A 17,189-nucleotide genomic window follows, 5' to 3' on the forward strand; every position below is an offset into this window, starting at 1 on the left:
TATTCAAACAAGTGCAGTACCTGGTATCTTGTTGTGAAGGTAGCCACAATATGAGATATAATTAAAATGATGCATTTACACTACATACATAGTTTAATTTTATGGGTTGACTATGGTGTATCTACACCAATATGATACAGTTAATTTAAGCCCATATGGAATTATGCCTTGTGCATTTAGTCTTTAAATATAATACTCATATAATTCAGTATGTTGTGACAATCTTAACTAGAACAGAATTGAAGGCAGAACCAGACATCCATTTGGAGCAAATGGATGGGTGAAATGGAAGGGGTTTTTTTTTTTTTTTTTTTTGGGGTAATGCTGTATAAGCTTGCTTTCTTGCATATGCCTCTGTTAATGCTAATCTATCCCATGCAGTTTTTTTTGAGGGGGGGGGATTAAGCTCAATTAAACCCCTGTAACCTCTGTGGTAATCCATTTGGAATCTTTCTTGTGTGAAATTTCTCCACTGCAACAAATGCACTGAAACAAATAAATCCCTTTAAAATTCCTATAATAAACTCATATTCAAAAGCTTATAGTTGTCTCTCCAGTTAAGAGCACCTAAGAGATACCTCGATCCATTGTAATCATTTGTATATTCATTATACAGAGATTCCTTCCCAATCCTTTTTCTTTAGCTTCAAGCAACTTTAAAAAAATTGGTGTCTTGAATACTTTATTGGTTATATAAGTATATATATCACCAATAAATATATAGTGGTGTTCAAAAAATTGCATTGCTTAGAAAATTCACCAAATTTCTGTGAAACTTGACAATATATTATATATTTTTTGTAATGACGTTACTCTGTTACTTCATCCATCTCTACCTAGCTCTTTTAGATGATGTCATAAATGTTTGCATCACTCAAGTAGCAGTATAAATACAGTGCATATGCCATGAGCTCAGTATTCTTTGCTATTGCAATGGCTAAGTTTTCACAATTAATCCACATAGGAAAAGTGTTGCTGCTTCTGCTGCACTGAATGCAAAAGGATGTTCTATGCATGAAATAGCTAAAAGGATTCACTGTAATCAGTCAATAGTGGCACATTTCTTACAGAAATGATCAGAAACTGGCTGTCTAAACAGAAAGAAAGGAAGTGGACAATCCACAAATACCTTCTGCATTTCTGATCCATCTGTGTCTGAAACAAGATTCGTCAACAGATTTCAAGACAGCATGGGAGGAGGATATAGAAGTAAAGGCAAGTACTGCTACAGTATGTAGATGCCTTTTCTCATTGGGATTAGTAGTCCATTGCCCAAGGAAAAAAAAAAAGTGGGCAAAAGAGCATGCTAGTTGGTGTGAGGATCAGTGGAAACATGTTATTTTTTCTGATTAATCAAAATTCAACTTGCATGTTGTTGTTGTTTGTTATTTGGTTTTTAGGAGCGTTAGCAACTAAGGCCATATTGCTCCGGGGATATGCGATGGTCATTCCCTGACCTTTCCACATCCTCCTATTTGGTGGTCATGGGCTCGAACCCTGGTCTAATCAAGAAGCATGTGCTACACACTGCTGCTCTTGCCCACCTGGCTAAGGAGGCACCCAACTTGCATGATTTTGATGGCCAGCAGACTCTCTTAGACAAAGAAGAGGAGAAAAATTTCATCCTGACTGTATTGTCTCCACAGTGAAGCATTCTGCATCTCAAATGATATGGGGCTATATTTCACATAGAGGTGCCTCCGTAGCCAGGTGGGCAGGAGCAGCAGTGCGTAGTACATGCTTCTTGATTAGACCGGGATTCGAACCCGTGACCACCAAATACGGAGGATGCAGAAAGATCAGGGAATGACCACTGCATATCCCCGGAGCAATATGGCCTTAGTTGCTAATGCTCCTAAAAAAAAAAAAAAAAAAAAAAATCAAATTTCACATAGAGGAGTTGGTTGTCTTGAATTTGTGAAACAGTGAATGCTGAAGCGTACAAGGACACTCTTGAACAAAATTACTTCCCACAATTGGAGATCATTATGGGGATGTTGCCAATTGCATTTTTCAAGACGACTCTGCTCCATGTCATAGAGCCAAAACAATAAGTATTAATTCATAAAATTAGCAAAAGTTTTTTATTTACGTAACATTGCACTTTTGCTTAAATAAATCATTTATTTCACTGTCTTTACTGTCCACAGGTACAAAAATGGTTGAAGGATAACTCAATTCACACATTAGCCTGGGAACAGTTCAGACTTCAATACAGTTGAAAATTGTTTGGAACAAAATGCATATTTCAGTAATGCAGAAGACCAAAAACACTTAGAGAGTGCAGGAGATATTAATTAATGTTTGTTTACCATACCATGAGATTTCCCAGGAATACATTCAGAACCTTATCCAGTATAGCAGTCATCAAAAGTAAAGGGCGGTCCAACAAAATATCAGTATGAATTTTGTTGTGTTTTTTGGTTATATATCTGCCTGTCATCCTACTATGAATAAAGTAATGAAAAAAAATGACTGCTTTAATAGAAATTTTGTTATTATATGAACCATAAGTAACATACAGTTATTTTAGAGAAAAGTACTTATTTCATTCTATATTTACCCATAAGGCATAAAAATAAATATTTTCTGCAATTAATAGTTTCATAAGTATATTGTTATTATTTATTTATGTTCTTTCAGCTTTTTTTCCTAAAAGATTAGTTGCCACTATAAGGATAAGCAACCTAAGGAATGAGGTGATGCAATTTTTTGAGCACCACTGTATCACAAATAGGCAAAATCATGAATGCAGCAGGATTCATGAATATATCCATAAGGAAGTACTATGTATATAATTATTAAGTGCAAAGTAATTTGTAATTTTATTCCTCCTTAGCTGCATAACTGTGATTATTATAACATGTTTTTTTTTTTTTTTTTTATGAAAACCCCAAACACGAGAGGTATTAGAACCTCTATAGTACTTAGTACCATGCTTGGGTTGGAGGTTGAGAAGATGAAAGAGATATTGTTGACATTAGACTTGAACTTCTGTAGAACATGCATATACCAAATATGGCTGTATACCAAACTGAATAATTGTTTTGTGTAAAATGTAAATTTTTTTTTTTTTTTTTTTTTGAAATTTAATTATTATTATTATTTTTTTTTTGCCAGAATTTGCTGAATAACTTCTACAGTTCAGATTTATTTGCTGTAATAACCAGAGTCTTTCTCCTGTTTCAAGTACTTACTCTCTTTCCACTTGTTACCTATATAGTGAGGATCCAGTTCATGCATTTTGCATTTGGCACCATTTATCCAGGGTAAGAATAACAAAGACAGAAAAGATAATGTGTTAAACCACCTTTAAAAGCATTATAACAGAATTTCAATTCATAAGGAAGTACTATGTATATAATTATTAAGTGCAAAGTAATTGGTAATTTTATTCCTCCTTAGCTACCATAACTATGATTATTATTAACATGTTTTTTTTTTTATGTAACCCCAAACACGAGAGGTATTAGAACCTATAGTACTTAATACCATGTTTGGATTGGAGTTTGAGAAGATGAAAGAAGATATTTGTTGACATTAGACTTGAACTTCTGTAGACTAATTTTCAGGAAATACCTTTGAAGGAAGATTGTTCCAGAAAACGGCAGTTGAGTGAATAAACGAGGAAGATGAAAAGTTGGTTCTGTGAGTTTGAAGTTGGACAATAAATGAATGTTGGCTGGTGGCTGCTCGTGTTCGGACTGTTTTGAAAGAGAGCAGTAATTATAGAAGCACAAGTGAGAAGAACAGTTCCCATGGAAGTATCTGTAGAAGAGGCATGCAGCGTCTATGAGACAGTGAGTGGAGAGACTCTGTTAGAGAGGAGTCATTAATTAACCTAACTGCCCTCTTCTGAATGAAATCTAGAAGCCTGAGAGAGGTTTTGGGGGCCACCGCCCCAGATGTGGGAACAATATTCTATGGTAGGGCAAATTTGTGATTTGTACAGAGTGAACAGCTGTTTTGAAGAAAAGTAACGCTAAGAGCAAAAGAGAAAACCAAGTTTTTTAGATGCAGAGGAAGCAATATTTGTAATGTGCTTGTGCCGAGACAGATTACAAGTCAGGGTGGTAGTAGTAGTAGTGGCATGTGATGCAAGAAAGCAAGTGTATGAGCTTATGCAGCACCAGCTAAAAGGAAAAAAAAAAAAACAAAATTTCACACAACCATTGCTTTCCTGAAATCCCTCTAAACGTTTATCTAGTTCCTCCTTAAATTTATTTAAACTATCAACTTCCACAGTGACAGATGGAAGTTTGTTCCAGCAATTAACCACCCGCTGGCTAAAGGCAAATTTCAGCACATCTATTCTACATCTGTCTTTCCTTAATTTATGCCCCTTAGGTTAGTAATCTGAACAACTGGAAGAATCCCTTCAGAATTCAGGGTGCTCAGTCCATTCAAGGCCTTACACACCTCAATCAGATCACCGCACAGGTGCCTAGTCTCCAGCCATTACAATTTGCAGAACTTAAGCCTCTCTTGGTAAGAGGATCCCTTCATTCCCCTTACCAATCTTGTTGCTCTTCTCTGTATTTGCTCAAGCAAATCTACATCCTTTTCAAAATGAGGTCTCCAGACCTGTATGCAGTACTCAAGGCGTGGCCTGACCATTCCCTTATACAGAGGGACAATCACTTCCTTTTCCCTGCTAGCAAAATTCCTATATATATATCATTGACAAAACCCAATGACTTTGGCAGCCTGTCTGCATTGCTCAGAAAACTTCATATCTGACCGCACAATTAATTCCAGGTCTTTTTCATTTTCTACCACCTTAAGTGTAGTACCACACAGTTGGTACATTTCTCTGGGGTTACTTCTACCCATATGCAGTACTTTGCATTTGTCAAGGTTAAACTTCCAATGCCACTTCTCAGCCCATCTGCCCAAATTTTCTAGATCCTGTTACAGTAGCACACTGCCATTACTGTCATTGTTTGTTTGTTTGTTTGTTATTTGGTTTATTAGGAGCAATTTAGCAACTAAGGCCATATTGCTCCGAGATATGTGGTGGTCATTCCCTGACTTTTCCGCATCCTCCGTATTTGGTGGTCATTCCCTGACCTTTCCGCATCCTCCGTATTTGGTGGTGACGGGCTCGAACCCTGGGTTATCAATACTGTCATTAACAACCTTGCCGACCTTTGTATCATCTGCAAACTTTGACACTAAGCCTGATATACCTTCATCAATATCATTGATAAATATACAAAACAGTGGACCCAACACCGAACCCTGTGGAACTCCCCTAATAACATTAGTCCACGAAGAGCAGCACCCATTGATTAACATCCTCTGTCTTCTCCCACTCAACCATCCTTTTATCCATTGTAGTAACTTACCCTTAATACCATTCTGCTCCAATTTGTACAATAGTCATCCGTGCGCATCAGTGTAAAAAGCTTTCCTGAAATCCAAGTATATGATATCAAAATTATTTTTTGCATCCAGTTCCTTTGTAACCACATCATAATATCCTATCAAATTTTTCAGACAAGACTTTCCCTTAACAAACCGATGCTGTGTCTGAATTATTGCTGCAGTTTTGTGTAGATGATCCTGCAATTCATCTTTAACCAGTGATTCCATTATTTTACTCGGAACAGAAGTTAAACTAACTAGTCTGTAATTACTCGTGTCACCCTTCGATCCCCATTTGTGAATTAGGGATACATTTGTACATCTCCAGTCCGTGGGGACCTCCCCTGAGTCCAAGGATGCTCTCATAATTATGGCTAAGGGTTTGCTTAGTTGTTTTGCTGCCTCCTTTAATATAACTGGATACATATCATCCACCCCAGGTGCTTTTCTTATGTTTAACTTCAATTTCTCCTCCACTTTACTCTCAGTTATTACAAAATCATTAGCATTAGTAGAGGCATATGATGCAAGAAAGCAAGCTTATGTAGCAACAGCCAAAAAGAAAAAAAAAAACACTTCGAAATACCTGTCCAGCTGAGCCTTAAATTTATTTAGGCTGTCAACTTCCACGACAAGGGATGGAAGTCTGTTCCATCAACAAACTACCCGCTGGCTAAAGGCAAATTTCCGCACGTCTATCCTACATCTGTCTTTTCTCAATTTGAATTTATGCCCTGTCAGGTGATTATTCTGAGCAAAAGGAAGAATCCCATCAGCATTGAGCATGCTCAAACCATTCAAGGCTTTATACACCTCTATCAGATCACCTCGCTGGTGCCTATTCTCCAGACACTGTAATTTGCAAAACTTAAGCCTTTCTTCATAAGAGCACCCCTTTGTTCCATTCACTAATTTTGTTGCCCTTCTCTGTACTCGTTCCAGCAGCTCTACATCCTTCTTGAAATGACTCCTCCAGACCTGTATACAGTACTCTAGGTTTGGCCTGACCATTGCCTTATACAAGGGAATAATCACCTCCTTAACCCTGCTAGAAAAATTCCTATATATCACTGACAATACATCATGAGCTACTCTTGCAGCCCATCTGCACTGCTCAGAGAACTTCATATTTGCCTGCACAACCACCCCGAGGTCCCTTTCATTTTCTACCACCGTCAGTGTAGTACCACAGAGTTGATACGTTGCTCTGCGGTTGCTGTTTCCCATGTGTAGTGGGAAACAGCAACCTTAAGTGTGGCCTGACCATTGCCTTATCATCATCATCATCATCATCAGCCATTTTCAATCCACTGCAGGATGAAGGCCTCTCCAGCAATTTTCCAGTTCCTTCTGTTTTGAGCACTGGCCATCCATTTACTACCCAAAAACTCATGAATTTCATCTATCCATCTCTGCCTTTGTCTTCCAGGTTTTCTTCTAGCTCCTCTTGGGTACCATTCTGTTATTTTCTTAGTCCATCTGTCATCATGCCTTCGAACTATGTGTCCTGCCAAAGACCATTTTAGTTCTTTAGTTTTGATAATAATGTCCTTTACTTGAGTTTGCTGCCGAATCCATGTGTTTCTCTTCTTATCTAACTGTGTGATTCCCAATATAATTCGTTCCATTCTTCGCTGTGTAGTTCTCAGCTTCTCTTCCATTCTTTTGGTGAGTGCCCAAGTTTCACTTCCGTAAGTCATGGTGGGGAGTATACATTGGTTCATTATTTTATGTTTCAGACAAACTGGGATATTGCTCTTCAGTATGTGACTATATTTCCTGAATGCTATCCATCCAAAATTTATTCTACTCTTGACTTCCAGCCATTTATCATTATTACAGCTAATAACTTCTCCCAGATAAGTATATGACTCCACCTTTTCAATTACTGCTCCTTCAATCATTATTTCCCCTTCCGTGGCATACTTGTTCATCATTACTTTTGTTTTAGCCATATTCATCTTTAGTTTTAGCCATATTCATCCAATATCCTTACTAACTGTGCATAACTATTTAAGATTTTCCTCTAATTCTTTGGGATCGTGGCTTATGACCACAATGTCATCTGCAAATCGTAAATGGTTTAGGTACTCTCCGTTCACATTGACTCCTTTCTGCGACGAGTCTAATCTTCTGAAAGCTTCCTCAAGGGCAGCAGTAAACAGCTTCGGAGATATTGTGTCTCCTTGTCGAACTCCTTTCTCGATTTTAAATTTGCTACTGTCTTTGTCTAGTCTAATAAAGGAGGTAGCACTCTCATATATTTTCTTCCAAATCCTAATATATGGGGTATCAATACCTTGTCTTTCCAGTGCCCGAAACATTGCCTTATGCGTATGGAGTCAAATGCCTTTTCATACTCCACAAATGCCAGGCATAGTGGTGTTTTATATTTATTTGCTTTCTCCATTAGCTGTCATATTACGTGAAGGTGATCCATAGTTGAGAATCCTGTCCTAAAGCCAGCTTGCTCCTTCGGTTGATTCTCATCAAGTATTCTTTCTAATCTGTTAGTAATGACCCTTGTGAACAACTTGTAGATGTGGGATAACAAGCTAATTGGTCGATAATTTCCAATTTCTGATTTATCTCCTTTCTTATGCAGCAAAACTATGATTGCATTATTCCACTGCTTAGGCGTCACACCTTTTTTAATGCACTTTGTGAATAACCTTGCCAGTTTTTGTGTTATGTCTCTTCCTTCCAATTTTAACAACTCTACAGTAACTTCATCTTCCCCCGGGGCTTTCCGATTCTTCATTTTCTTCAATGCATGTTCTATCTCATCAGGAAGAATATCGGGTATGTCGTATGTGTTGCTACTTTGCAATCCATCTTCCCCACTGCTGGTATCATTCCCTCGCTCCTTGTATAATTCTCTATAGTAGTCTTCTGCTATTTGAATTAGCTTTCTCTGCTGTTTATAAGTACACCATTGCTATTCTTCAGTTTCAGTATCATTTGTCTTTCTGTATTACTGTTCATGGCTGCTGATTTAAATCCTTTGTTTTCCCTTAATGCTTGTTCTACTTTTCTTGTGTTAAATTTTTTCATTGCCTTATACAAGGGAATAATCACCTCCTTATCCCTGCTAGAAAAATTCCTATATATCATTGACAATACACCATGAACTACTCTTGCAGCCCGTCTGCACTGCTGAGAGAACTTCATATCTGCCTGCACAACCACTCCCAGGTCCCTTTCATTCTCTACCACTGTCAGTGTAGTACCACTGATTTGATAAGTTGCTCTGGGGTTGGTGTTTCCCATATGTAGTACTTTACATTTGTCAATGTTAAACTTCATTTGCCACCTCTCAGCCTATCTGCTCAACCTTTCCAGATCCAGTTGCAGCAGCATAGTGTCAGTAGTGTCCTTGACAACCCTGCCAACCTTCGTGTCGTCTGCAAACTTGGACATTAAGCTTGATATACCATCATCAATATCATTTATAAATACAGAAAACAATAAACGACCCAATACTGAACCCTGAGGGACTCCACTAATAACATTAGTCCACGATAAGCAGTGTCCGTTGATTACCACTCTCTGTCTTCTCCCCCTCAACCACCCCTTTATCCATAGCAGCAATTTGCCTCCAATGCCACACTGCTCCAATTTGTGCAGCAGTCTTCCATGTGCAACAGTATCAAAAGCCTTTCTAAGATCCAAGTATATAATATCAAAGTTATTCCCTGCATCCAGTTCTTTTGTGACTGCATCATAGTATACAATAAAATTGGTCAGGCAAGACTTTCCCTTAACAAAACCATGCTGTGTCCGAGCTGTAACTGAAGGCTTGTCTAGATGATCCTGCAGTGCTTCTTTAACCAGTGCCTCCATTAATTTTCCGAGAACAGAAGTTAAACTCACAGATCTATAATTACTTGTCAGCCTTTGATCCTCCTTAGTGAATTGGGGTCACGTTTGCACATCTCCAGTCCATGGGTACCTCCCCTGAGTCCAAGGAAGCTCTCATAATTATGCTAAGGGTTTGCTTACTTCCTTTGCTGCCTCCTTTAATATAACTGGATAGATCCCATCCACCCCAGGTGCCTTTCTTGTGTTTATCTTCAACAATTTCTCCTCCACTTTACTTTCAGTTATTACAAGATTCTCTAGCTTACTGCCAGAGTTGAATAACTCCTCATGTGTGAATGTCGATGCAAAATATTCATTTAGTTTGTTAGCTACCTGAGCAGGATCATCAACACTTGACCCATCAATATCAAATGGACCAATCTGATTCATCCCCTTCCTTCTAGAGTTTACATAAGTAAAGAACTCTTTGCTGTTTTTCTTTGCATCCCTTGCCAAGGATTTCTCGTAATCTGCCTTCGCCTGCCTAACCTCCTTTGTAACTTGGTTGCATATCAACTTGTATCTATCATAGGCTTCTGTGTCATGTGTTAATTTGTATGTATCCCATGCATTTTTCTTCTCTGCCATATGCCTCATTAGTTCATCTGACATCCATTTTGGCCTAAACCTTGAACAATATTTCTTAGTTGGTATGTAAAGCCTAGTAGCTTCCAAGATAAGTTCTTTGAATGCTTCCCATTTTGAATTTGCTGTTGGTAACATCATCAGTTGTTCCCACTGTATAGAATTTAAATACTGTCTCAGTCCATCGTAGTCGCCTTTACGGAAGCAATAACCCTTCCCTTTACCCCTAATGGTAGTTACCTCTTTGAGTAAATCCCACTTCAGCACACTGTGATCACTGCCACCTAGTGGTTCATTTATCTGCAGATTCTTAATGCATGAAGAATCACTGCTGATAATCAAATCAAGAATATTACTCCCTCTAGTTGCCTCCCGAACATGCTGATGTAGAAACCAATCATCCAATAAATCCACAAAAGCCCTGCTAGTGTGTGAGTAACCAGCCCCCAAATTCCAGTCAATATCTGGGAAATTAAAATCTCCCATTATAAGACACTCTGATTTACTGGCCCACTCTATTTCCCTGTACAGTTCCTTATTATACTCATCAGAGTCATTAGGCCTACAGCACACTCCTACTCTCAATTTTGATCTCCCAATGTTTATGTCACACCAAACTGACTCCACACTGCACTGTCCAGCAATGTCGACTGGCTTCACTTCCTTGGTTTTTATGTGTTTCTTAACTAATAGCATAACCCCTCCCCCCTTCCTATCCTGTCTATCCTTTCTGTAGACGTTGTACTCCCCAAATTGCAGTTCTGCATCCCTTATATCTGTGTGACACCACGTCTCTGATATCCCAACAATATCTGCCTTCGATGTTTTGAGCAATACCTCAAATTCATCAAATTTATTTACTAAACTCCTAGCATTGGTGTACACGCAAGTATACCTCCACCTGTTTCTATTCTTAGCTACCCTAACACAACCCATGTGTTTACTTGTACCGCAATGGCTCCCAGCAGTCTCTGAAATACCATGCATCTTGTTTTTCAGGCTTCTGCTCATTCTAATAGAAGCAGTGCAAGAATCTCTTTCACCTCTGCCAGTGGCTACTGTCAATCTATTGGTCTTTGTCTCCCCCCAAGCTAGCAGTTTTCCGACCCACCTAACACTGCCTCGATAGCATCAGCAAATATTCTTGCACCCCTTTCTATTTAAGTGTATCCCATCCCTGTAGAAGCAATCTCTCCTGTTAACAAGTACAGTCCAGGCTGAAAAAAATTCTACCCCTTGAGCCTTGCATAATCTTTCCAGGGCCGAATTGATCGACAAGGCTCTCATCATATACTCCCTCCTATTGTGTCTGGGCAGAATTGCAGACACTTTCAAATTCAACCGTAATTCTCGGCTTTTGTTCAACAGTGACCTGTACTTGTTAAGTAATTCTGCCGGTCTCCTACTCTTAATATTATTAGTGCCAACGTGTACAACTATATCACCTTTTGTGCCCTTAAAAGATGATATTCGCTCTACAACGTCATCAAACTTTGCTAGGGTCAAGTACTATTCCCAGTAGTTTTAACGTAGAAATTAGCTTGACGGTTTGGCCTTGAATTTCTTGGTGATTGGGCCCTTGTTGGTAGCAGTCCATCTGTCCTGCCAGGTTTGAAGTAGTAGGATGGCAATTTTTTTCTTTTCCTGCCTGATTTCATTCAGGTTATTGATGGAGTGTCCAAGGATAGTTGCTGGTAATCCCCTGGATAGACAGTAGTGGCGGCCCCTTCGAATAACCTCCAGATCAAGTGGAAGGACGCCCGCAAGAACCAGAAGGGCTGGGTTGCTAACTGTGCAGCATGCCCTTGTAATAGTAAGAAGGATGGTGCGCTGGATGGTTCCCAGTTTACGTTTGTTGTTGTAAAGAGTTGCCCTGCGAAACCAGACCCCTGATCCATATGTTATGAAGGGAAGGAAGATTGATTTGTACAGAATCTTAAGGGTGCGTCGGTTCAATCCCCAATCGCGACAACTCACCCGTGCGATGAGAGCAGTGTAGTTTCTCACTTTCGCGTGGAGGTGTGCAAGATGCGGAGAGAAAGTGAGCTTAGGGTCAAGTACTATTCCCAGTAGTTTTAACGTAGAAACTAGCTTGACGGTTTGGCCTTGAAGTTTGATAGTGGGGTTTCTAGTAGGCTGCAGTGATCCCTTCAGGAGAATGGATTGTGTCTTTTGGGGTGAGAGTCTTAGTTTGTGTAGGGCTGCCCAGTTCTGAAGGATTTGAAGTGCCTGGTTTCCTCTGGCTTCCAGAGAAGCTCTGCTGTCATCCTCAATCGAGATGGTCACATCATCAGCAAAGGCTTGTATAGCTACAGGACCTAGGTCCAGTCCAAGGAGCTCATCCAGGACAATGTTACACAAAAAAGGACCAAGGACTGAACCCTGGGGGCAACCTTTGTAGATTGACCTGGTAATTCTTCGGTATATTCAGGAGATTGTAATTTTCCTATTTGATAAGTAGTTTTCGATGCATTTGTATAAATTTAATGGTATATTTGCTTGCCTAAGTCTGCGAAGGATACTTGCCCACCAGAGCCTGTCAAATGCTCCTGCGAAATCTATTGCTATTAGTAGGTAGTATGTGGAGGTAGAAGTTGAGACTGCAGAGATGATCCTTTTGCAGTGCGTCTTCTGTGCAACGCCCCGATCGAAATCCAAACTGGAAGTTGGACTGGAGCCCAGCTTTTGTGTAATGGTCTTGGAGCCGTACTAGGAGTAGTCGTTCAAACAGTTTACTGACCATGGATAAAAGGGCAATGGGTCGATATGACTGTGGTCGTTGGAGCGGTTTAGACGGATTGTTTATGATCAGTTTTACATTGGCGTTTTTCCATTCTTCTGGGAAAGATTCATGGGACAAGCACTTATTGAAGAGGTCAAGTAGAAACTGGTTGTTAATTTGGGCGGTCTTTTTAAGGACTTCAGGTTCAATGAGATCTGGTCCGGGACATTTCCTCTCTTTCATTTTGGTAAGAGCCTGCTGCAGTTCATCGGTGGTAAATTGGTCTTCTATAGCATTGTTGAAGTAGATGTTGTTTGCCTGGCATATTTCTTGCTGTTGTACTGTCAGAGGATCAGTATCTGTACCAAAAAGTGTTTCCAGTATATTGGCCATAGACTGCTCCCACGATGTAGTCATAGTGCCGTTTGGTGTGAGAGTTGATTGGATAACTTCGCCCCTCGGGAGCTTGTTGGTGGTGATGCGGTACACCACCCCCCAGGGTTCAGTATTGCCAGTCGTTTTGACGAGTCGTTCCCAAGATGATCTTTTACCTTATAAGGGAGGTGTAGTCGTTTCTGACTCTTCGATATTCTTCACGGAGGGTGTTGACCTCATTTGGGGGCCAAGAGGTACAAGCTCTCTGAAAGGCTTTTCTTTTGGAGTGTACAATTCGGCGAAGGTACTCCAGCTCTGGGGACCACCATGGGATGGCATTAGGCATTGGTCTTTTCTTTCTAATTGATTGATTGCAGGCCTGGATATTGATTTCTGTTGTGAGCTTTTGATGTTGGTTGGGGTCCAGTGCTGGAAGATCAGAAGAGTTGTGGTTCTGGATCATGGTCTGCAGCGTGGAGCAAAAGATTTCCCAATTGGCCTTGTTAATGGCATAGCGACTAATATTGTAGTGAGGTGGTGGAGTTGGATCAATGGATCTTGTGAGTTGAAATGTAATAGCTCTGTGATCTGAGGTGGTCCAGGCCTCATTGACCTGCCACCCAGAAATTTTGCTGGAAATGGATCGTGTAGCTATGGAGATATCTATTGTGGATTCCCACAGAGTGCTGGAATAGGTAGGCAGGTTATTGGGCTTGTTCAGAACCAGGAAGGGAGAAGTGGCCAGGAAATCTTCAAGAAGCTGCCCATTGTGGCACCCAGAGCGATCAGTGGTCAGGCTGTACGGTAGGAGAGCGACAATTTACATCTGCCCCAAGGATAATCTTGCTGTTGGGAAGTGTAGCAAGGACTGTACATAGATAATTTATTGTTGATATCTTGGCCAGGTCTGCAGTAGAGGGAGATGAGGTAGAAGGCTCCCAACGGGCAAATTACATGGGCACACGCCGCCCATGCAGTGCATAGGGAGGAAATCCTTGTAACCATGATGTTAGGGTTACAGACAGCTATGGCAGCCCAGGGTGTGTCTTCATCTGTATGTTGATTTTGAAAGTCAGGGGGTATCCCCTGACTAGCTTTGAATGGGTATATGGCTCCTGTAGAATTAATATGTCAGCATTTTCCTCTTCGGCCCTGATTCTAATCTGGGCACTTACTGCACGGGCTCGCTGGGCGTTTAGTTGGATAAACTTTATGATATTGCTGTTGAATGATTTAGGGCATGCTGCCATAATCGGTCTTTATTTGTTTGAGAACTACACAGCGAAGAATGGAACGAATTATATTAGGAATCAGACTGTTAGATAAGAAGAGAAACACATGGATTAGGGAGCAAACTGAAGTAAAGGCCATTCTTATCAAAACTAAAGAACTAAAATGGTCTTGGGTAGGACACATAGCTCGAAGACATGATGACAGATGGACTAAGAAAATAACAGAATGGTACCCAAGAGGAGCTAGAAGAAAACCTGGAAGACAAAGGCGGAGATGGATAGCTGAAATTCATGAGTTTTTGGGTAGTAAATGGGTGGCCAGTGCTCAAAATAGAAGGAACTGGAAAGTTGCTGGAAAGGCCTTCATCCTGCAGTGGATTGAAAATGGCTGATGATGACAATGATTGGGATATCAGAGACATGGAGTCAAAAAGATATAAGGAATGCAGAACTGTGGAGTACAATGTGTACAGGAAGGATAGACAGGATAGGAAGGGAGGAGGTGGGGGGGGGGTTATGCTATTAGTTAAGAAACATAAAATTGAAGGAAGTGCAGCCAGTTGCCATCATTGGACAGTGGAGTGTCGAGTCAGTTTGGTGTGACATAAGCAGTGGGGAAGCAAATTTTGAAAGTAGGAGTGTGACACTATAACACACTTATAGGCCTAATGACTCTGAAGAGTATAATAAACAACTGTACAGAGAAATAGTGGGCCAGTAAATCAGAGTGTCTTATAATGTGGGATTTTAATTTCCCAGATATTGACTGGAATTTGTGGGTTGGTCACTACCACACTAGCAAGGCTTTTGTGGATTTATTGGATGATTGTTTTCTACAGCAGCATGTTCAGGAGGCAACCACAAGGAGTAATATTCTTGATCTGATTATCAGTAGTGATTCTTCATGCATTAAGAATTTGCAGATAAAGGAACCACTAGGTGGCAGTGATCACAGTGTGCTGAAGTGGGATTTACTCAAAGAGGTAACTACCATCAGGGGTAAAGGGAAAGGTTTTTTCGTTCGTAAAGGCAGCTACAGTGGTCTGAGACAGTATTTAAATTTTATACAGTGGGACCAACTGATGACCAATTTTACATACCAACTAAGAAATATTGTTCAAGGTTTAGGCCTAAATGGATGTCAGATCAGCTAATGAGACATGTGGCAAAGAAGAAAAATGCATGGGATACATATAAATTAATGGGTGACAAGGAAGCCTATGATATAACTGGTCTGCAACCAAGTCACAAAGGAGATTAGGCAGGCAAAGGCAGATTATGAGATATCTTTGGCAAAGGATGTGAAGAAAAAACAGCAGAGTTCTTTACCTATGTAAACTCTAGAAGGAAAGGGATGAATCAGATTGGTCCACTGGATATTGATGGTTCAAGTTGGGATGATCCTGCTCAGTTGGCTAACAAACTAAATGAGTACTTTTCATCTACATTCACACATGAGGAGTTATTCAGGGAGGGGAATGCTAGAGGTGAACTAAACTGTGATACTGAGCTAGATGATTTTGTAATAACTGGGAGGGAAGTGGAGGAGAAATTGTTGAAGATAAACATAAAAAAAAGGCACCTGGGGTGGATGGATCTATCCAGTTATATTAAAGGAGGCAGCAAAGGAAGTAAGCAAACCCTTAGCCATAATTATTAGAGCTTCCTTAGACTCAGGGAGGTACCCATGGACTGGAGATGTGCAAATGTGATCCCAATTCACAAAGGGTGACACAAGTAATTATAGACCTGTTAGTTTAATTTCTGTTCCAGGGAAATTAATGGAGGCACTGGTTAAAGAAGCACTGCAGGATCATATAGACAAGACTTCAGTTATAGCTCTGACACAGCATGGTTTTGTTAAGGAGAAGTCTTGTCTAACCGATTTGATTGGATACTATGATGCGGTCACATAGCAACTAGATCTTAGAAAGGCTTTTGATACTGTTACACATGGAAGACCGATGCACAATTTGGAGCAGTGTGGCATTGGAGGCAAATTCCTGCTATGGATAAAGAGATGGTTGTGTGGACACTGCTCTTTGTGGACTAATGTTATTAGTGGAGTCCCTCAAGGCTCAGTCCATTGTTTTCTGTATTTATAAATGATATTGAATATGGTATATCAGGCTTAATGTCCAAGTTTGCAGACGATACTAAGGTTGGCAGGGTTGTTAAGGACACTAATGACAGTATGCTGTGAAACAGGATCTAGAAAAGTTGAGCAGATCGGCTGAGAGGAGGCAAATGAAGTTTAACGTTGACAAATGTAAAGTACTACATATGGGAAGCAGTAACCCCAGAGTAACATATCAAATCTGTGGTATTACACTGACAGTGGTAGAGTGGTAGCTTACGGTATCTTGTCAATGATATACAGAAATTTTTCTAGCAGGGTTAAGGAGGTGATTATCCCCTTGTATAAAGCAATGGTCAGGCCACACCTTGAGTACTGTATTCTGGTCTGGAGACCTCATTTTAAGAAGGATGTAGAGCTGTTGGAACGAGTACAGAGAAGGGCAACAAGATTAGTGAATGGAACGAAGGGTTGCTCTTACAGAGAAAGGCGTAAGTTTTGCAAATTACAGTCTGGAGACTAGGCACCTGTGAGGTGATCTGATTGAGGTGTATAAAGTGTTGAATGGTTTGAGCATGCTCAATGCTGATGGGATTCTTCTTCTTGCTCAGAATAATCACCTGAGAAGGCATAGATTCAATTCGAGGAAAGACAGTTGTAGGATAGATGTGCGGATGTTTGCCTATAGCCAGCGGGCAGTTGATCAGTGGAACAGACTTCCATGTTTTGTTGTCGAAGTTGATAGCCTAAATAAATTTAAGGCTGGGCTGGATAGGTATTTGGAATTGAACGGAGGGTGTAATGGGAACAGTGGTGTTTTTTTTTTTTTTTTTTTTTTTGGCTGATGCTGCATAAGCTTGCTTTCTTGCATCGTATACCTCTACTAATGCTAATGCTTACGTACGTACTTCTATCAGGCATTAGTAATCACCAAAAAGGCAGATTGAAGTGAGCGGGACAAATTGGATGA

At 40.2% G+C, this 17,189-nt stretch overlaps 1 protein-coding gene across 1 annotated transcript in view; it reads left to right on the forward strand.

The window, feature by feature from the left end:
- LOC150081164 (sodium-coupled neutral amino acid transporter 9 homolog) overlaps positions 1 to 17,189 on the forward strand; it is a 240,840-nt gene that overhangs the window by 213,027 nt on the left and 10,624 nt on the right. The window contains exon 12 of the mRNA XM_090380964.1: positions 3,121 to 3,269. Within this exon, the coding sequence (XP_090237090.1) occupies positions 3,121 to 3,269 (149 nt within the window). The remainder of the gene's footprint in view (positions 1 to 3,120; positions 3,270 to 17,189) is intronic.

The sequence above is a fragment of the Mastigoproctus giganteus genome, chromosome 9, assembly GCF_048544385.1.
Source record: "Mastigoproctus giganteus isolate SK-2022 chromosome 9, ASM4854438v1, whole genome shotgun sequence".
NCBI lineage: Eukaryota > Metazoa > Arthropoda > Arachnida > Uropygi > Thelyphonidae > Mastigoproctus > Mastigoproctus giganteus.